Raw genomic sequence first — 17,353 nt, forward strand, 5'->3', positions numbered from 1 at the left:
CAACCTCGCGACAAAATAAAATAAGGAGGATGGATAAGATAAATATTCATTTTTCTTAAGAGTATTGAGAAACAAAGTGGTATTACAGTTCAATTCACATTTCCTAATAGATTTCTGGTGCCCAGCAGAAAAGAGAATTGCGAGATAGTCCCACTACACTTTTTTTATTGTGCTCCCACTGAACATTTAGAATGAACTTACTAATTATCTCTACTATTTATATATCTCCAGTATCCTGCTACGCCGCTCTACTTCACAAAATGGGACTTACCAGGAAGTGCGTCCAAGTCCCATCATTTATGACCGGTGCCAGCTTCAACTGGTACCACCTCTGCTTCAATAGCAGCCTCCGAACCATTGATCATGTTACTCTGTTTGATTACCTCTGCTTCAATAGCTGGGGACCATTTTCCTGAGAGAGCCATACCCATCATCTCGTATATCTTCCCGCCAAGCTCCGCAGGATTTTCAGGCTGCATTATAAAGAGATGATGACATGAGATGAATGCACAACAAGACAAGGTACGCTAATAGCTAGAAGAAGAAAAAACAGCACTCACAGTGAAGCCGCTAGAGATTAAAGCTGTATTATACAAAAGATCAATTGCCCGCAGTGCCTCTTGATCATCGGGGCTACTCTTGCATGCAACCTGTGCCACCATATTCCAAACCACTCAATAAAGTTATCCTACTCCAACAGATATAGGAAATGAGAAGAGGAGATTTTAGCCCCTATTTCTTACACTCAAGTTTTTGATGATTGCGTGGTCTGCATTAATCTCCAATACTCTCCTCCCTCTCATATAGTCCAAGGAAGATGTGTCTCCAAGTGACTGAGCCTTCATCAGCCTGAACAAATTCCGAATACACAAATCAGTAACACAAATCCCTCTGCACCCTCTGCAGATAAAAGTCTTTTTGCTTGAATATATTAAACCAAGCAAGACTTATATATTAAGACCTAATTCTGCAGTCCGCACTGCAGCCAAAAACAATACGGCGTCCCAAAACAAAATTAGCTATTCTACTGCCTCGTTGGTTTAGTTACATACTACAAGTGCGAACATGAGAGCAGACATTCTATTAACATACCGAGTATTGTTAATCTCACAACACGGCAAGGAAGAACTAACCTCTCCATATTGGCTGACCAGCCAAACTTTCCAGACACAAGAACACAAGGTGAGCTGCTCAGACGATTGGAGATTTGAACACTAGCAACTTTATCACCCAGACGCTTCTTCATCCAATCACAAGTTACACCAAACTCCTGCTTGACCTGTTTCTCCTTCTCTTCATCCTTATCACCTGCCAAAAACAGAATTAGGAGTTCATCAATCATAACAACCATTACATTCTCACACGCAAAGAAATAACTGTGAAAAGAATTTCCACAGACACCTAACTTAAATCAATAATACTGAAGCATACAAGTAATGTTATTGTAAACATACCCATATCTAAATCTTCCTTGCTAATGTCCACGAAGTTTTTCTCCTTGTAGGACTTTAGGTTTTGGATAGCGACCTCATCAATGGGATCAACTAGAAATAGCACCTGCAACAAACACAACAAGGAAGCCCATGATGAACAGTGGAGGAAAACAGCAAATTTTCTCATTGAGCTATAAAAGTAATCATACTTCATATTCCTTCTCCTTGAGCTTCTCTAAAAACGGTGCATTTTGAGCACTAGTCAAACTATCTGATGCAATATAGTAGATATCCTTCTGCTCGGGCTTCATATTCTCAACATATTCATCCAAGCTGATCATCACTTCATCAGCCTGAGAGGAGAAAAATCGAAGAAGGGGAGAAAGACGCTTATGGTTTTCACGATCCTCGATACAACCCAACTTTATGTTCTTTCCAAAGTTATCCCAGAACTTTTCATAATCCTGCAGCATGATAAAGAGAAAAAGTCAAACATATGCAGTCAAGTCAAAGCGAGTTAAATGTCCACACGTCTATGTGATAGATCAATGCAGTACCTCGGGGTTCTCACTCATAGCGATACCCAAGATCATATCAAAGGCCTTGCGCACCAACCGTTTCCTCATAATACGCACCTAACAAGATGTGAATGATAAAAGTCAATATGGCTACATAATGACCTGGATATTTCAGAAGAAACACCAGAGCAAAAATGAACAGAAAAGACAAGGTTGATACAAGAAAAATTAAAATGTACTTACAATACGGCTCTCTTGAAGAATCTCACGTGAGACATTTAGAGGAAGATCGTTTGAATCTACAACACCTTTCACGAAGCTAAGATATCTAGGGAACTAGTTAACAGAGCAGAAGCAAACCAAGCAGGCAAAATATTAGTACTTGTGACTGTGAACGGCATGTTACTTTCAAAAATATAGGCGAAAAAAAAATAGAAAAGTAGAGAGAAGATGAAGAAAATGTATGACAAGCAAAAAAATATGATCCGGACTTTCTTACCAGCTCTCCGTCAAAGTCGTCTGAAATGAACACTCGCTTAACGTAAAGCCTAATGTTCTTCGTCTTTGGGTTTGTTATGTCATCTTTTCCCGTTGGACTAATGGCTGGCACATAAAGTACAGACCTGAATTCAACCTCACCCTGCCAAATAATACTTCATAAGCTTTATGGCCTTGAAATCATATTTCACCAGTAGAAAATTGTAGTAGTGATGCAGGAGAAATATTACCTCTGTTGTAAAATGAGAAGATGCCAATGGCTCCAAGTACTCATTGAAGGTTTGCTTGTAGAAATCATTATACTCTTCCGTAGTCACTTCCTTAGGATTGCGAAGCTACGCACAAGACACAAATAGGTAAATGAATTCCTGAAATTAATGAACGTCCTAACTACTTTTTAATAGCGGCATACCCATAAAGGTTTAGTTTCATTTGTAAGCTCCCAGTCCCAGTATCTTTCAACCACAGTTTTGGTCTTCTTCTTCTTCTGGTCATAACAGAAACACATCAAAAGTTAAAAGACATCCTAGGAAAGAAAATATGTTAGAGCAGAATAGGACCAAAGAGGCCACCTCGGTTTGGCTATCATCTCCTTCCTTTTTTACTTCAGCTGGATCCTCATCAACCTCAACCTGGGATCAAAAAAGGCAGAATTAGGATAAAGAAACCCCAATTTTTCATGATAAAACAACATAAATAAATGCGAACAGAATACATGCAGGAAACCAAACCTCTTTGGTATGTCCCTTTTCTTGCCAGGTATATATAGGGAACGATACAAACTGAGAGTAGTTCTTCACAAGTTTCTGGACCCTTTCCGGATGCGCAAAACCTTTGTCATCACGCTGATCACAGGAAACAGTAAAAGAAACAAACAATAAATATCACTATAGCAATCTTCCAGGAGTGGAAGAAGTTATGGAAAACAAAGCTTTCATAACAACCTTGAGATATAATGTTAAACGAGTTCCTCTTGGAATAAGCTTCTCCGGGTCTGTCTCCTCTCGGATTGTATAGGAGCTGGCATTAGCCTCTCCCTCCCATACATATTGCTTTTCAGATTTTGGGCTCTTAGTTGAGACAACAACCTATGTAAAGGAGTCAGATCAGTAAGTTACTAGAATATAAGAATGGACGGGGGTAGAACATATGATTAACAAGGAAAATGTAAAAATATAAGGACTATAAGGTAAACCAGACTTAAGAAATGCCAAAGTCCATACCCTATCAGCCACAAGAAAAGCTGAATAAAATCCAACACCAAATTGACCTATTAAATTGTTGTCAGATCCAGAATCCTTGCTATCCTGAAGATGAACAGAACTAGCATAAGCAAATGAAATAAGGATAAGCCTTAAAAGGGCTGTCACTGCAAGGAAGCAGTACCTTTAAAGCCTTTAAAAACTTAGCAGTTCCACTCTGAGCAATAGTTCCAAGACAATCAACAATTTCTTCCCGAGTCATACCAATTCCAGAGTCACTGCATTTGTTACAACACTAACTAATTATAGAAGGGCCCAACTAAGAGAAATATATTAATAGTTTGCGTTCAAAGAGCTTACGTGATAGTAATGATCCCATTATCCTTGTCTGTCTGAACTCGGATATCCAGCTCACCTGATTCTTTCATAAGCCCAGGATCTGTAACACTCAAAAATCGCAGCTTGTCCAGCGCATCACTAGCATTGCTGTAAGTATTTATTTGACAATTACAAGTTAGCAAATTGTGTAACCCAAAAAAACAAATCAAACTTCTTAATTGAAGTAATCCAGGCTCCTAATAGCTGTAATGTAACTATCACCAATCATCAAAAATATATCCTTGCTAGGGAATTGAAATGACAAAAGGCACAAAATTTAAGAACCTTTTAGGAACAAGGAACAAAATTTAACTTCATCTGAGGTTATGCACCTTAAAATTCATATTCCCAAAACAAATTGTTGGATGATATACCTGATGAGTTCTCGGAGAAATACTTCTTTGTTACTATACAAGCTGTGAACAATGAGATCCATCAAACGACTAACCTGTCAACACAAAACATACCAAATTCCATAAGCCCCTGGACCAGAAAAAGATTTATTCAAAAAAAACAAAAAAAACAGTTCAAGTGTCATACTTCTGCTTGGTACTCAAACTTTTCAGCAGGTGGTGAATCTGTGGCATCTGATGCTGCCGCCGAGGTTGATTCATAACGATTACTCAAATAAAAACCATTTCTTAAATTAAACTTCGGTGTTGAGTGAGAAGAATTGCTTCTCCCTGTGGTTATTGATGAAAACCATCTGCTTGCTGATTGGTTAGAATCATTCACTCCAGTCTGAAACAACGAAGCAAAAACCGAAATTAAACTAGAGAGTTCATAAAAACATTTATTATCACTCAAATCCAATTCCAATTTAAAAGAACACACACACACACACAAAAAAAAAAAAATCTTGGTAATTACATATTGAGAAGGAACCAACAGAAAAGTTCTATTTGGAGCATTTTCAATGATGAATCAGTGAGGACTGACAGTGTTTAGGGTTTTACCAAATCATATTGAGAAGTGGATGATGAAATTGAGGAAGCAACACCGCGATACCTTGAGCCACCATTACGAAGAATAGAGGAAGAAGAAAGTCTCGATAGCTTATGCATTTTTAAGATGATAAAATCAAGTTCTGGGATGCAAAGGTTACAGAGAGAGACCGCTTGTTTTTGTGATTATTATTTTGTTAGGGTTTTTACGAGGGTTTAAGAATAGTGGTACTTATATAATTGGCCCTCCGTTTAATGGGCTTCACAAATATCCTTATGACACAACAAATATACTCCTCTCAATCCAAAGTCCATCGTGAGTCCACTAAGAATTCTACAACACTACAAACTCTTCATATATATATATATTATATTTTTTAATCTAAACCAAAAATCAATTATCAACGGAAAGAAAAACAGAACAAGAGAGAGAGAAGCTGATCTTCCGTCAGCTGAAATCCGAAGAAAAAAAAATTCGAAAATTTTTCTATGAAATCATCTTCTTCTTCTACTGAATCTATGTTCATCAATTTAATCATTCGATTGTTTAAATCTGAGATCTGAGAGAAGTTTCTTCATCAACAACACAATCAACAGAATCTTCTCGATCTGTTGTTCTCAAACAATTTGGTAATGGTGATTCGTGATTAAAGATGAGCAGAATTGTGTATGATATTTGCATGTCCGATTTGTAGTTTCTAAATCTTCATATTTGATTTCAGTTTATTTGTATTTTCTGTTGCGGAGATCGTGATTTTTGGAAGCTTAATTTTGTGTGTTTGATTATACTGGATTGATTGGTTCATTTACACATTTTTTGAATTTGAGATCGTTATTCATCTCTTAAACATGTATTATTCAATTTCTCAATCTCCGGTTTTTGGTTTGTAATATCTGTTGTTTTACTTAGATTTGCTCATGATTCAATGTTATGTTGTTTATAATTCATGATTATTAGCTTCAATGTACTTTCTATGAAGCAGTTATCAATTATTTTGGAGAATACTGATTGTTGATCAATTATTAGGAGAATTATTTGGAGAATACTGAGTGTTGATGAATTATTTGGGGAACCCTGATTGTTAATGAATCAGTTTTGGCATAATTAGAAGTTAGGAGTTAGTGTAATCAATTAGAAGCTAGAAGTTAGTGTTGATAAACTCAGTTTACATATCTAACGTTCGACATTGAATATAACTTTCACGAGGGGGCGCTGCCTCCGAGTGATGTGCGACGTAATTTGAAATCAAAAAATAGGTTAGGTTTGAGCTATTTTCTTATGGTTTGCAGTGAAATTTTTAACATGGAGCATGTATGGTCATGTACTATTTCATGTATAGCAGGTTAACATTTGCACCGATTGCATACTAATCTAATACAAAGTAACATATATGATATATTGTTTATGTTGTTTTTTTGTAGCAAAATCTTGGTTGTTGACATAGTTTTTCATTGTTGACACTGAAAATTTGCACAATATCCAGATTATTGTATCAACATTGGTTTTTGATGCAGCTTGTTTGATCAACTTTCATTGTTGATGCAAATAACCTTTAAGATTATGGTTGTTGACAGATGTTTTTATTTGATCAACATTAGTTGTTGATGCAGGTTTACTGGATCAACTTTCAATGTAGATGCAAATAACCTGGATAATTTCTGATTATGGTTGTTGATAGATGTTTTATTAGATCAACATTGGTTGTTGATGCAGGTTTGTTGGATCAACTTCCATTGTTGATGCAAATAACCTGGATAATTTTCTGATTATGGTTGTTGACAGATGTTTTATTGGATCAACATTGGTTGTTGACAGAGTATGGTGTCAACATTGGTTATTTTTTTTTATGTTTTATTAGTTTTGTTGATCTGTTATGATTGTTACGGGCCAAAGATGGCTGTTGCAGAGTTCACATTTTGCAATTTGACTGTCTCGCATGTTGTTTCGGAAACAACTACTGTCAGCGAGATGATAAGTGTGGTGAAACAAAATTGTCCTTATATCCCTGAAGACCTCGTACTTTTTGGTTACACTGTAGATGGAATTTCACATGTCATTAATCACGATTTGGAATTGAGGTTTTTCATTCACTACTGCATCTCGAAAGGGATTGATGTGTTGAAGTTAAACATCCAGTCTAAGATTTGCGTTAATTCAGTTCCTTCTTCTTCTTATGTTACTCCTTTTTCGTCGTCATCAAGTTGTGTTTTAAACAACGAGGTGGTTGTTGTAGAAGACTTGACGGATGATTCATCTTTGATCAAAAGGGTCCCCAAGAAGTTAGACGCTTGGGCCAACATCTTAATTGGAGTAGGGAAGGTGTTTGAAAGTGTTAAAGATTGGCGTGATACTGTTAAGAAGTATGAAGTTCAGAGTGGTTACAAAACTTTCATATGTAAGAGTGGCCAGAAACGATACAATGTGCAGTGTAAGAACAAGAAAAGTGAAAATTGTTGCTGGAGGTTTCATGCCTCTCTCGTTGGAAATACTAAAGGTGTGTTTCAGTGCAAGACGTATCATGGAGAGCATTCATGTGATTTAGCTCGTCCCGATCCATCAAAAGTAAGAATGACGAAATCTTTTCTGAAGGATATCTTAATAAATGATTTTCGAGCATCAAAGAAGAAGAAGACTGCAGTTGATGTCAAAGATATGCTCCTTCTGGAATATAGTGTTGATCTCACGTATAGTCAGGCATACCATGGTTTACAATTCACTAAAGAGTGTCTTTGGGGTGATGATATCAAATCTTATTCAGACTTTGTTTGGTATAAAGAATCAATTGAACGTTATAATCCTGGAAGCGTCGTCAAGTTTGAGTATGATGGTGTAACAAAGCAGTTCCAGAGGTTTTTTGTTGCTTTCGAAGCTTCCATTACTGGTTTCAATAACTACTGTCGTCCGATGATATTTATTGATTGTACTTTTCTCACTAGGAAGTTTAAGGGCGGTCTTATGGTTGACCAAGTTATGATTTTTAATTTTTTTTCTCTTTTTTAATTATTAAGTGTTTCAACTTTGGTTGTTGATTACACAACATAGTCTGACATGTTCCTGGATTTCAATTCTATGGATCTCATAATTCTTTTTGTTGATCCCATAACTTTTGTGTTGATCCATTATTTCAATTGTTGATCTCATAATTTCAATTGTTGATTACATAATTTTTTGTTGTTGATCCCATATTTTTGTATCAACTTTTGTTGTTGGTTTATAATTTCAATTGTTGATCCCATAAATTTTGTTGTTGATCCCATAATTCATGTTGTTGATTACATAACTTTTTGTTGTTGATCCCATAATTCTTGTTGTTAACCCTATAACTTGTTCATGGATTTCAGTTTTTATGGGTCACTTTTTGAATCTTTGGATTTTTTGTATTTTGTAGAGATTTATCCAGTTGCGTTTGGAATTGTACCTTACGAAAATTGTGAGAGTTGGGAATGGTTCTTAACCAATTTGAAGGGTATTATCAGCGTCCACTGACCATCATATCAGACCGTGGAACTGGCCTTTTGAAGCATGTCCATGTGATCTTCCTAAACACTCACCATTCGTACTGTTTGTACCACATGAAAGGGAATATTCCTGTTCCAAAGGGCAAGAGTAGGCAAACTGCTGTGAAGTTGTTTGGAAAGTGCTACATTGCGTTAACAAAGGAGAAATTTTATGTTGTTGCAAAGAGTATGAGCAACTTGAAGCTGGATTCAGTTATTGATTGGATGGTAAAGATTTCATTCCAGAACTGGGGTGCTCATGCATTTCTGGGAGAAAGATTTGGTGAGAACATATCCAACATTGTTGAGAGTTTTAATAGTGTGATTAAGCATGATAAGCGGCTTCCATCACTTGAGCTTATCGAGTGTATTTGTGCTAAAGGAATGGAGCAGAACTACAAGAGGTTGATGGAGTCTAGTAAGTGGACTGCAAAGCTTACTCCCCGGATGCAGGCTAGGCTCAACAAGAGGGTGACTGACTGTCATTCTTACAAGTTCAGAAAATCAAGTGATAAAGTTTTTGAGATCATTTCTCCTACTGGAAAGCACACAGTCGACTTGGATGTTAAGGCATGCACTTGCAATTGGTGGCAGAAGCATAGTTTCCCTTGCACCCACTCGATGAAAGCGATGTTGCATATTAGGGAAGATGAACCTTACAAGTACATTATTCTGTATTATACTATCGAGTACTACAGAGGTTTGTATGCTCGTCCTATCTATCTTATTCCGGACAGTGAGAGGGCGCCTAAAATTTCTGAGGATGGTTATATGTTGCCTCCCAATGGTGGTCGAGCGTCAGCTGGAAGGCCAACTACTGCAAGGTACAGAGGTTCTCGAGAGAAAGTTTGCACAAAAAGGAAGTGTGGTCAGTGTGAGAGACTTGCCTTCCACAACCGTCGTAGATGTCGCAGAGCTCCTTTGGCTCCTCGTGCACCTGTGTTCCGCAAGGAGTCTAATTCAAGGATGATCAACTTTTTGAGGAAGATGTTGTTCTAAAGTTTTTGTGAATGCTTTCCTATTTTTTTGAACTGTTTTTTTATGGCATACATTTTGTTTAGTTTATGTTACCTTGGATGTTAGTTGTTTTTATGCTTTCCTATTTTTCTTATTGTATTTGTTATGTTTTTAATGACATACATTCTGTTTTATTTGTTTATCAATATTATTCTTGTCAGTTTATGTCAGTTTGCAGGTTCCAGGTTTACTAGTTTTTACACGAAAAAGTATTATGTAAACAGTATTAACATATCATTGTTGAACCAAATCATGGGATCAACTTCCATTGTTAATCCCCCATTACTGGATCAACTTCCATTGTTGATGCTTAATAAAAAGAACAAAAATTGCATGGTTTTTTCTCTATGCACAAGTTAACTCCATTAGTTGTACATAGCTGAAAATTTTAATATTAACATTCACTCACTTGATAACAAACCAATCACTCATTCATCTATTATTTTTTTGACCCATTGATTTTTGGGATCAACTCCCATTGTTGATCCTTTTCATGGATCAACTTCCATTGTTGATGCTAAATAAAAAGAAACAAATTGCATGGTTTTATCTGTATATACAAGTTAACTACATTAGTTGTGCATACTTACAATCTTTACTACCAACATCCATTCACTTGATAACAAACCATTCATATGTTTTATAGATGGATATAAATCAATAAACTAAACTAATACTAATATTAATTCATAACAAACCATTATTATACGCATCATCCAAATTGTTTCAGAACATAAACATTCTTGCAAACATTTTTTTACAGTAACTAAGATGTCTTTTCAAACTAACTTCCAATAAGCAGACCTACATTTTACTTACCAGGATATGTTAAACTACATCTAAGTTTTTTCTTTTGTCAGAGCATGAACAATATGTTGTACTAATCTAATGGTTCAACAGAGTCTTGTAAATTGAGTATTTCTTCAACTGAGTCGATAAGTTGTTGTGTTTCCTTAATCTCTTCGACTGAGTCGGTAAGTTATTGTACTTCCTTATCTTCTTCAGGTGTGTCAGTAATTCTGAAAACTGGTTTTCATGCATCAAATTCCCCCAACATCTTGGCAGCCATCTTCATTCTCTTCCTGTTTATCTTGTCATGGTATTCGACGCTCTTATCATCTAGATCCCAGCAGTGCCCACGCTTCACCAAACACTTCATGAATAAGCAAATGTGGATTGGACAGTCCGACCTTTGTTGTTGTGGTATAGGGTAGTGCTCAAAATGTATACTTATTGGTCCACCTGTGTCGACATCTGTTTTGCCTATTTCGTTCAGGACATCAGTCAATGGTTGTACCATAACAGTATATTGTATGTTGTATCCTGGGTTGTGATATATGGTGTTGAAAACTAACCATCTTCCACCTATTAACGCAAGCATCACCCAATGGAATGGTCTCTTTTTCTTGTCTTGGAGACACATTGGTATGAGCAGGTACGTGTCATCGCAATTCAATGTGTAATTCTGCCTTACCGGAGTTGTAATTCCACGTGGATATCTAGAGAAAAATTTACAACCAATGGAACAAATTTTCCTACATTCATTGGGTCAGGAGTGAGCCAATACCTCTCTTTCTAAATACGAACTCCACTTTCCTGGCATCTTTGGTAGCTACTGCGCCCCTCATCAGTTGTTGCATCATATTCTTGACATTAGTTTGTTTTTGACATTAGATAACAACAAGTATATCATAAATGTTTTATCAAATTTGGTTGTTGACACTATAATTTTGAAATTGGTATTCTCAATTTCCAGATTTTTGAGGGTCAACAACGAATGTTTAAACAAAAAAAATTGTAGTATTGTTTAGTTTTTTGTGTCAACTTTTGTTGTTGATTCCATTTATTTTTGTACTATAATTCATTCATTCGTTCATGTATACTTGAACCATCCCTAGCACATTTAATTGTTTCATCTCACCTAAATAAGATGTCAACTAAGATAATATAGACCTAAATAAGTTGATGTAACAAGTTATTGAAAAGACAGCTTAAGAGTTTTCATTACTTACATAAGCATTTGTATACAGAATCAAGTGCTTCTTCCCGTAGTAGTTCGGCTTACTTGGATCTTGCATCTTTGATTGCAGCAAGTTCATGTAGCAATCAACAATATCGACGTTAATGTTTTGGTCATCCAATAGAGTTTGGATATGCTTTTTATAGACAATCTCTTGAACGTCATTGTTGAAATAAAAGTTACATGCTCTGTCCATGCATTTTTCAAATGAAAATTTTATTATCATGACATAACATATTAGAAATTCTAACTGTAACTTGAATTACAATCGTTTTTCGCAGATGTTCCATGGATCAACTTTGATTGTTTACACCTATAAATAAACAGGCAAGTTGTTACAGAGTTACATACCTTTCTGTCGCTTTCTCAAAAAATGGACAAATGACATTTTCTTCTTCCTCGGTGCAGGATTTCCAGAGTTTGAGTTTTTCTGGCTTCTTCAGCTTTGTTGGCTCAGATGGTGTCACATCAATGTAATCGTCGAGGTCGATTATTGTCGATTCTTCAACACCTCCCCCCTTCTTCTTCTTCTTCTTCTTCTTCTTTCCCTTTCCCCCTTTCTTCCCCTTGTTTGCCTGCTTCGTTTTCGCTTTACCTTGAGGTGTGTATTTATGTGGTGCCTTCCTTGACCTTGTGTAATGCTTCACTTCTCTTTCAATAGTGTCGCACTGGCTCTGCGTCGCTTTAGAATCATCGTCTTGGGTGGTGTCCCAATCTTCCTCTTTAGTTGGCCCATTAATTTCATCTATTTTGTATATCACTTTAAGCCCTTCCAATACATCCTCGTCATCTGCAAGTGCAGAATCACCCTCTTCCGTTTGTTGTGTAGGAGTACATTTCGTTTGTTGTGTAAGAGCATCTTCCATATGCTGTGTAGGAGTATAAAATATTCCGGCAGTGATTGCATTGAAGTTCGGGGTAGTACCTGCATAGACATAATCCGATTAGATTAACATGAAAAAAGCTTATGTAAATAGTATCAATTCATTGTTGACCATTGCTTTTGAGATCAACAATTATTGTTAGTCCTTTCATGGGATCAAATTCCATTGTTTACCCCATATTATTTGATCAACTTCTAATGTTGATACTTAAAAAAATAAAAAAGTATGCATGGTTTTATCTGTATCCACAAGTTAATTCCATTATCTGTAAATACCCTGCAATGCTAACACTCATTCTCTTGATAACAAACCAATCATTCATTATTTGTTGACCCATTGCTTTCATGGATAAACTTTCATTGTTGACACTTAATAAAAAAAATAAAAATGCATAGGTTTTATCTGTAAACTCAAGTAAACTCCGTTAGTTGTACATACCTGTTATCTTTAATACTAACATTCACTCATTTCATTCATTACGGATGTAAAGAAATCAGTAAACCAAACTAATACTAACATTAATTCATAACAAACCATTACAAATAGATCATCCAAACTGTGCATAACATAAACAAACTTGCATACAATTCTTATGGTAACTAATATGTCTTTTTAAACCAACTACCAATGAGCAGACTATGAACAGAGTACGGTTAGCTAACACTTGCAGAGTTAAACACATACATTTCTTTTAAATTGATTACTTCTTCAACTGAGTTAAAATAGTACCTGTAACGACATAATCCGATCTTTCTGGAAGTATAGCTTTGATTGGAGGAGTTGAATAAACAACTACATCTCTCACGATCTCCGTTTCATGCATGTTTGTACTCCTTTCTCCTTCATTGACTTCATTCTCCTCTTCTAATTGTTCAACTGAGTTACCAATCTCTACAATCACATTACTGATCTGAAGATTTACTTCTTGTCTTCTTTGTTATTCTCTTCCTGCATTGAATCACATCTTCTAGTTTTCCAAGTGATCTTTCAGCCTAGGATGTACCTGGATCTTTAGTCCACTTTGAAAACCCTTCTAAAAGCTCTTTTCCAAATCACTTTGACTTGCATCTGACAATGAAAACGTCAGTTTACTTGATTATAGTTCTTCGTCTACATTCAAGTCAGCTTCAGTACTCTTTCCAGATGGTTCTCCACTTGTATTCTCCACTTGAGTTAATTCAGTCTCTAAGATATCTTTGGTTGCTCTTATGAATTCCTGTCGAGTACTCTCTGATCTTTCTTTCTGGACATGCATTTCATTTTCTTTTCATCCCTTCACTTGTTTAGCAATATCTTCAAGTCTCTCTAAATCTGCATGTTGCAAATGAATCATGTCTTTGTTATTGTTAATAATATTCTTCATGAAGATTATGTTGTTCATCAATGTTATTATTTGGCCCCTTCTTTGATAAGTTATTTCTTGCTTGTCACATTCAAGATATAAGTTTTCTTCTGCCAGCTCCTCATTCTTCTGCCTCTCTAATTCCAATTCTCGTGCTGGTGTTGATAGGTCAAATACATCTTATCTTCTGTAACCGGATCAACAAAATCTTCATGAACCTGCAAACCGGTGTGCAATACAGTGAGCAAAATATTTTTTGGGCAATAATTATTTTTTTCTCACATTCTACCCTAAATATATCTTTCCCGAGAGGGCGTATCCCCCAAGTGAGGTGCGGCGTATATGAATTTGCAGCTAAAACTCTATTTTAGGTAATGTATAAGTGGAGTACATTTCATTTATGATGTCAACTTTCATTGTTGATTCCATTCATTGGGGATCAACTTCCATTGTTGACACACAAAATCTGTAATACATTTCAGATATTGTGCCAACTTTGGTTGTTGATTCCATTGTTGATACACAAAATCTGTAATACATTTCAGATGGCAACTCGGTGTCATTTCTTTAACTCTATCATCTATAATCACACTTGTTTTCCTAATCCTAATTTGAACCACCTCTAATTTAAATACACAGATACAAAAAAAAATGCATAATCATACTTGTCTGCAGTGTATTTCAGTTATTTTATGTCAACTTTGGTTGTTGATCCATTTGCTGGGATCAACTTCCATTGTTTACACACAAAAAATTAGTTTGTACTAGGAAATTTAAAGAGAGTAAGAAAAAAATTGTATGATGTTTAAACCAAGTCATGTCTATTCCCTCTCTAGCTTTTTCGCCAAAATCATTGCGAAGTTTCTTGCACTACGTGTGCTGGTTCCATCTTAGTAATCTCGAAGTTCTGGTTTCAAAACCCCGCCTCTTTTCGATGTAGTTCCCAGTGTGTTCACAAAACCAATACTGGATGCAAAGAAATGAAAGAGGTTCGTTTTTACACATCGTACGGAACATTGTACTATATACAAATATAAACATTTTACTTTGAAATAAATGTCTTTTACTTACCAGTAGCATTGTAGTGCATCCAATAACAATCCTTTTTTTCCTTTTTGTTTTGAGATGTTCGAAATCAAGTAATCTACAATGTGATCTGGCCATGACACTTTGTCTATTTGTAGAACGAGGTAACCATTTACTCGCACAGCTTGTTGTTCTAAAATCTGGGAAGAATAACACCGCATACAACCACATAGCAAAAACTCTGACAAAATACTCCGGGTCGGACTCATCTCCAGATGCAATTCTTAGTTTGTTTTCAACCTCAGTCTTAGTTATTTTATCCTTACAATCTGGCTCTTTCTTTGGTTTGAACTTAGTATTCAAGAATTCCCTGCATTCATCTTGGTGCTTTGATTTGAGTTTCCTCTTCAAATCTTCACTCTCTATAATTATTCTCATTTTGAAGATCAACGCAAATTCCCTTGCATCCAGAGAGCACTCTGTATAATTATCTTTTTTTTTGGGATCTGCAAATGCAACATTCTTCGTTTCTTTATTAAATCCACTAAGCAGCAGCCGTACTGCAAGATTGATTCTTTCTAACCATTTAGGAGTCACTATAATGTTGTTGTTTGCGATGTAGAATGGGCTGAAGAAGTCCCAGAAAGGATTGGCCTTCAGTGCTTGTGCAAGGATTGGTCTTTTTATTTACTTCATCTTCTACTTAAAACAGCTTGTATAGAAAACTCCCCATTTCAACCAATGGAATGAGACCTCCTTTAAATGTAACTTCGTTCGCCCTTGGCCTACCTGCATACATGCAACTCAACCATTGAATTATTTCTTTATAATAATTAAACAACTTAATGATATGGTAGCATAGAACACAACTCAATATTGTTATCTTTCAATTCCTTTTCCGGATTCGCATCTTCGGTAACTTTTTCTTCGTCTGATTCTTTTCCCTCCTCCTCTGATTTTTTCTCTTCTTCGTCTGAGTATTATTCTTCCTCTTCTTCTGATTCTTCAATTATCATCTTTTTGTTTCTTTTACCTGATGGTTCCTCTTCATTTTTTTTTCTTTTTCTTCACCTCTGCTTTCTGTTCATCATCTAATTTCTTCTTGTTCTCCTTCTTTCTTTTTGTTGCTTTAACTTTTTGAATCTCTTGCTATTAGTCTTCTTCTGAATCTTCTTGTCCCTCTTATGTTCTTTTTGTTGCTTTGACTAGTTCATTTTGTTGATCATTTTTCTGCTTTTTCCTTCTTTCAATCCGTTGCTATTTTTCTTCCAATATTTTCTTCCGTTTGTTTCCTACATCTTTCGGAATTTGTTTCGGTTGATCCTCTTCTTGATTCTTCAGGCTTAACCGCGATGATCTCCTCATTTTATTGTTATATTTCAAACAGCAGTAATATAGTGAACATTCTTATTCATTCAATAACAGTTGAACAGTTAGTAAAATGGGATCAACTCCTGTTGTTGATCCCATCAAATGGGTCAACTTATGTTGTTGATCCCATCAAATGGTATCAACTTCTGTTGTCAACACAATGTTACTTGTATAATATGGCCCTAGTTTTCAGTTTTTTGTGATCAACTCCTAATGTTGATGCCATTTTATGTGATCAACTACTGTTGTTGACACAAACAACGACAATTATAACAAGAATTACCACGATTTTTTCATATCTAGCCTTACATGAAAGAGAACAAACCTCAAAACAAATTCTTCTATAACTACAACAGAAATTACAGGACATGATTTTGTAGTTTCATTCATTCATTTACAATCACTAACAAGAATTACCATAACTTGTTCATATATAGCCTTACACGTAGCAGAACCAAACTCAAAAAAAAAAAAAAAATCTTCAATAACCAAAGCAGAAATCCCAGGACATGATATTGTAAGTTATTAGTCATATTGTTCCTATTTCTTCCTATCTATTAACTTATACTGCCAAAACATATTCACCAATTGCTCATTCTAACAAAAAATGAAAATTAAGTCATTAACGGCACAAAGATGCTCATCGATTCTGAATCATAAACATACAAAAATAAGATCAAAATAATGGATATATAAAGAATCAGATAAAAGATAAAGAAGAATCATAAATAATCAAATGAATACTAAAATCAAATTCCTAAATAATGAAATGAATACTAAAATCTTCACTGATAACAATAAATAAAAGATGTAAATTGTATTTACCTTTTGAATCTTGTGATTGGATCTTCAATTTCACTAAACCCTAGTTTCAGAAATAAAAAATCAAAATAAAAATGAAAATCATAACAAATCAAAACCAAAATCTTCACAGATCACAGTAAATAGAAGAGGAATTTCATGTGTTTTTACCTGTTTAATCTTCTTTTTGATCTTTAATTCAGTAAACTCACTAAATCCTATTTTTCGATCGTTCTTTCACTGATTTTTGGTTTTCTTCAAATTAAATATGATCCAAATGATTTAGTTTATCTGATTTTCCGTTTCTGTAGTTGATTTTTAATTTATAGATTGACAGTTTCTTCTGTAGTTGTGATTTTCAGTTTTTTTCTTTTCAGTTTCCAGATTTGTTTCAGCAACAGAGAGAGAGACGAACGTGATA

The 17,353-nt window shown here is 35.4% G+C and overlaps 2 protein-coding genes across 3 annotated transcripts; one reads left to right on the forward strand and one right to left on the reverse strand.

The window, feature by feature from the left end:
• Positions 1 to 10: 10 nt before the first annotated feature.
• On the reverse strand, positions 11 to 5,176 carry LOC113336833 (heat shock protein 90-6, mitochondrial-like). 2 transcript variants are annotated; one of them, XM_026582508.1, is made up of 20 exons: positions 4,986 to 5,176; positions 4,570 to 4,770; positions 4,404 to 4,477; positions 4,012 to 4,137; positions 3,836 to 3,929; positions 3,673 to 3,756; positions 3,394 to 3,537; positions 3,181 to 3,294; positions 3,022 to 3,081; positions 2,862 to 2,933; positions 2,680 to 2,784; positions 2,451 to 2,591; positions 2,195 to 2,287; positions 1,991 to 2,068; positions 1,643 to 1,897; positions 1,455 to 1,557; positions 1,134 to 1,308; positions 744 to 849; positions 561 to 650; positions 11 to 473 (listed from the first exon to the last, which is right to left on the reverse strand). In XM_026582508.1, the coding sequence occupies exons 1-20, from the start codon at positions 5,091 to 5,093 to the stop codon at positions 294 to 296; spliced, it is 2,403 nt and encodes an 800-aa protein (XP_026438293.1). In that variant the 5' UTR covers positions 5,094 to 5,176; the 3' UTR covers positions 11 to 293. The 2 variants fall into 2 exon arrangements, with proteins under 2 accessions (XP_026438293.1, XP_026438292.1); XM_026582507.1 differs by having other exon boundaries at positions 2,862 to 2,936.
• Positions 5,177 to 6,867: 1,691 nt separating this feature from the next.
• LOC113336814 lies at positions 6,868 to 9,470 on the forward strand. Its single transcript, XM_026582489.1, has 2 exons — positions 6,868 to 7,894; positions 8,440 to 9,470. Exons 1-2 carry the CDS (start codon positions 6,868 to 6,870, stop codon positions 9,468 to 9,470), a joined length of 2,058 nt encoding a protein of 685 aa, XP_026438274.1.
• The last annotated feature ends 7,883 nt before the right edge of the window (positions 9,471 to 17,353 follow it).

The sequence above is a fragment of the Papaver somniferum genome, unplaced genomic scaffold (genome assembly GCF_003573695.1).
Source record: "Papaver somniferum cultivar HN1 unplaced genomic scaffold, ASM357369v1 unplaced-scaffold_154, whole genome shotgun sequence".
NCBI classification, from domain to species: Eukaryota; Viridiplantae; Streptophyta; class Magnoliopsida; order Ranunculales; family Papaveraceae; genus Papaver; species Papaver somniferum.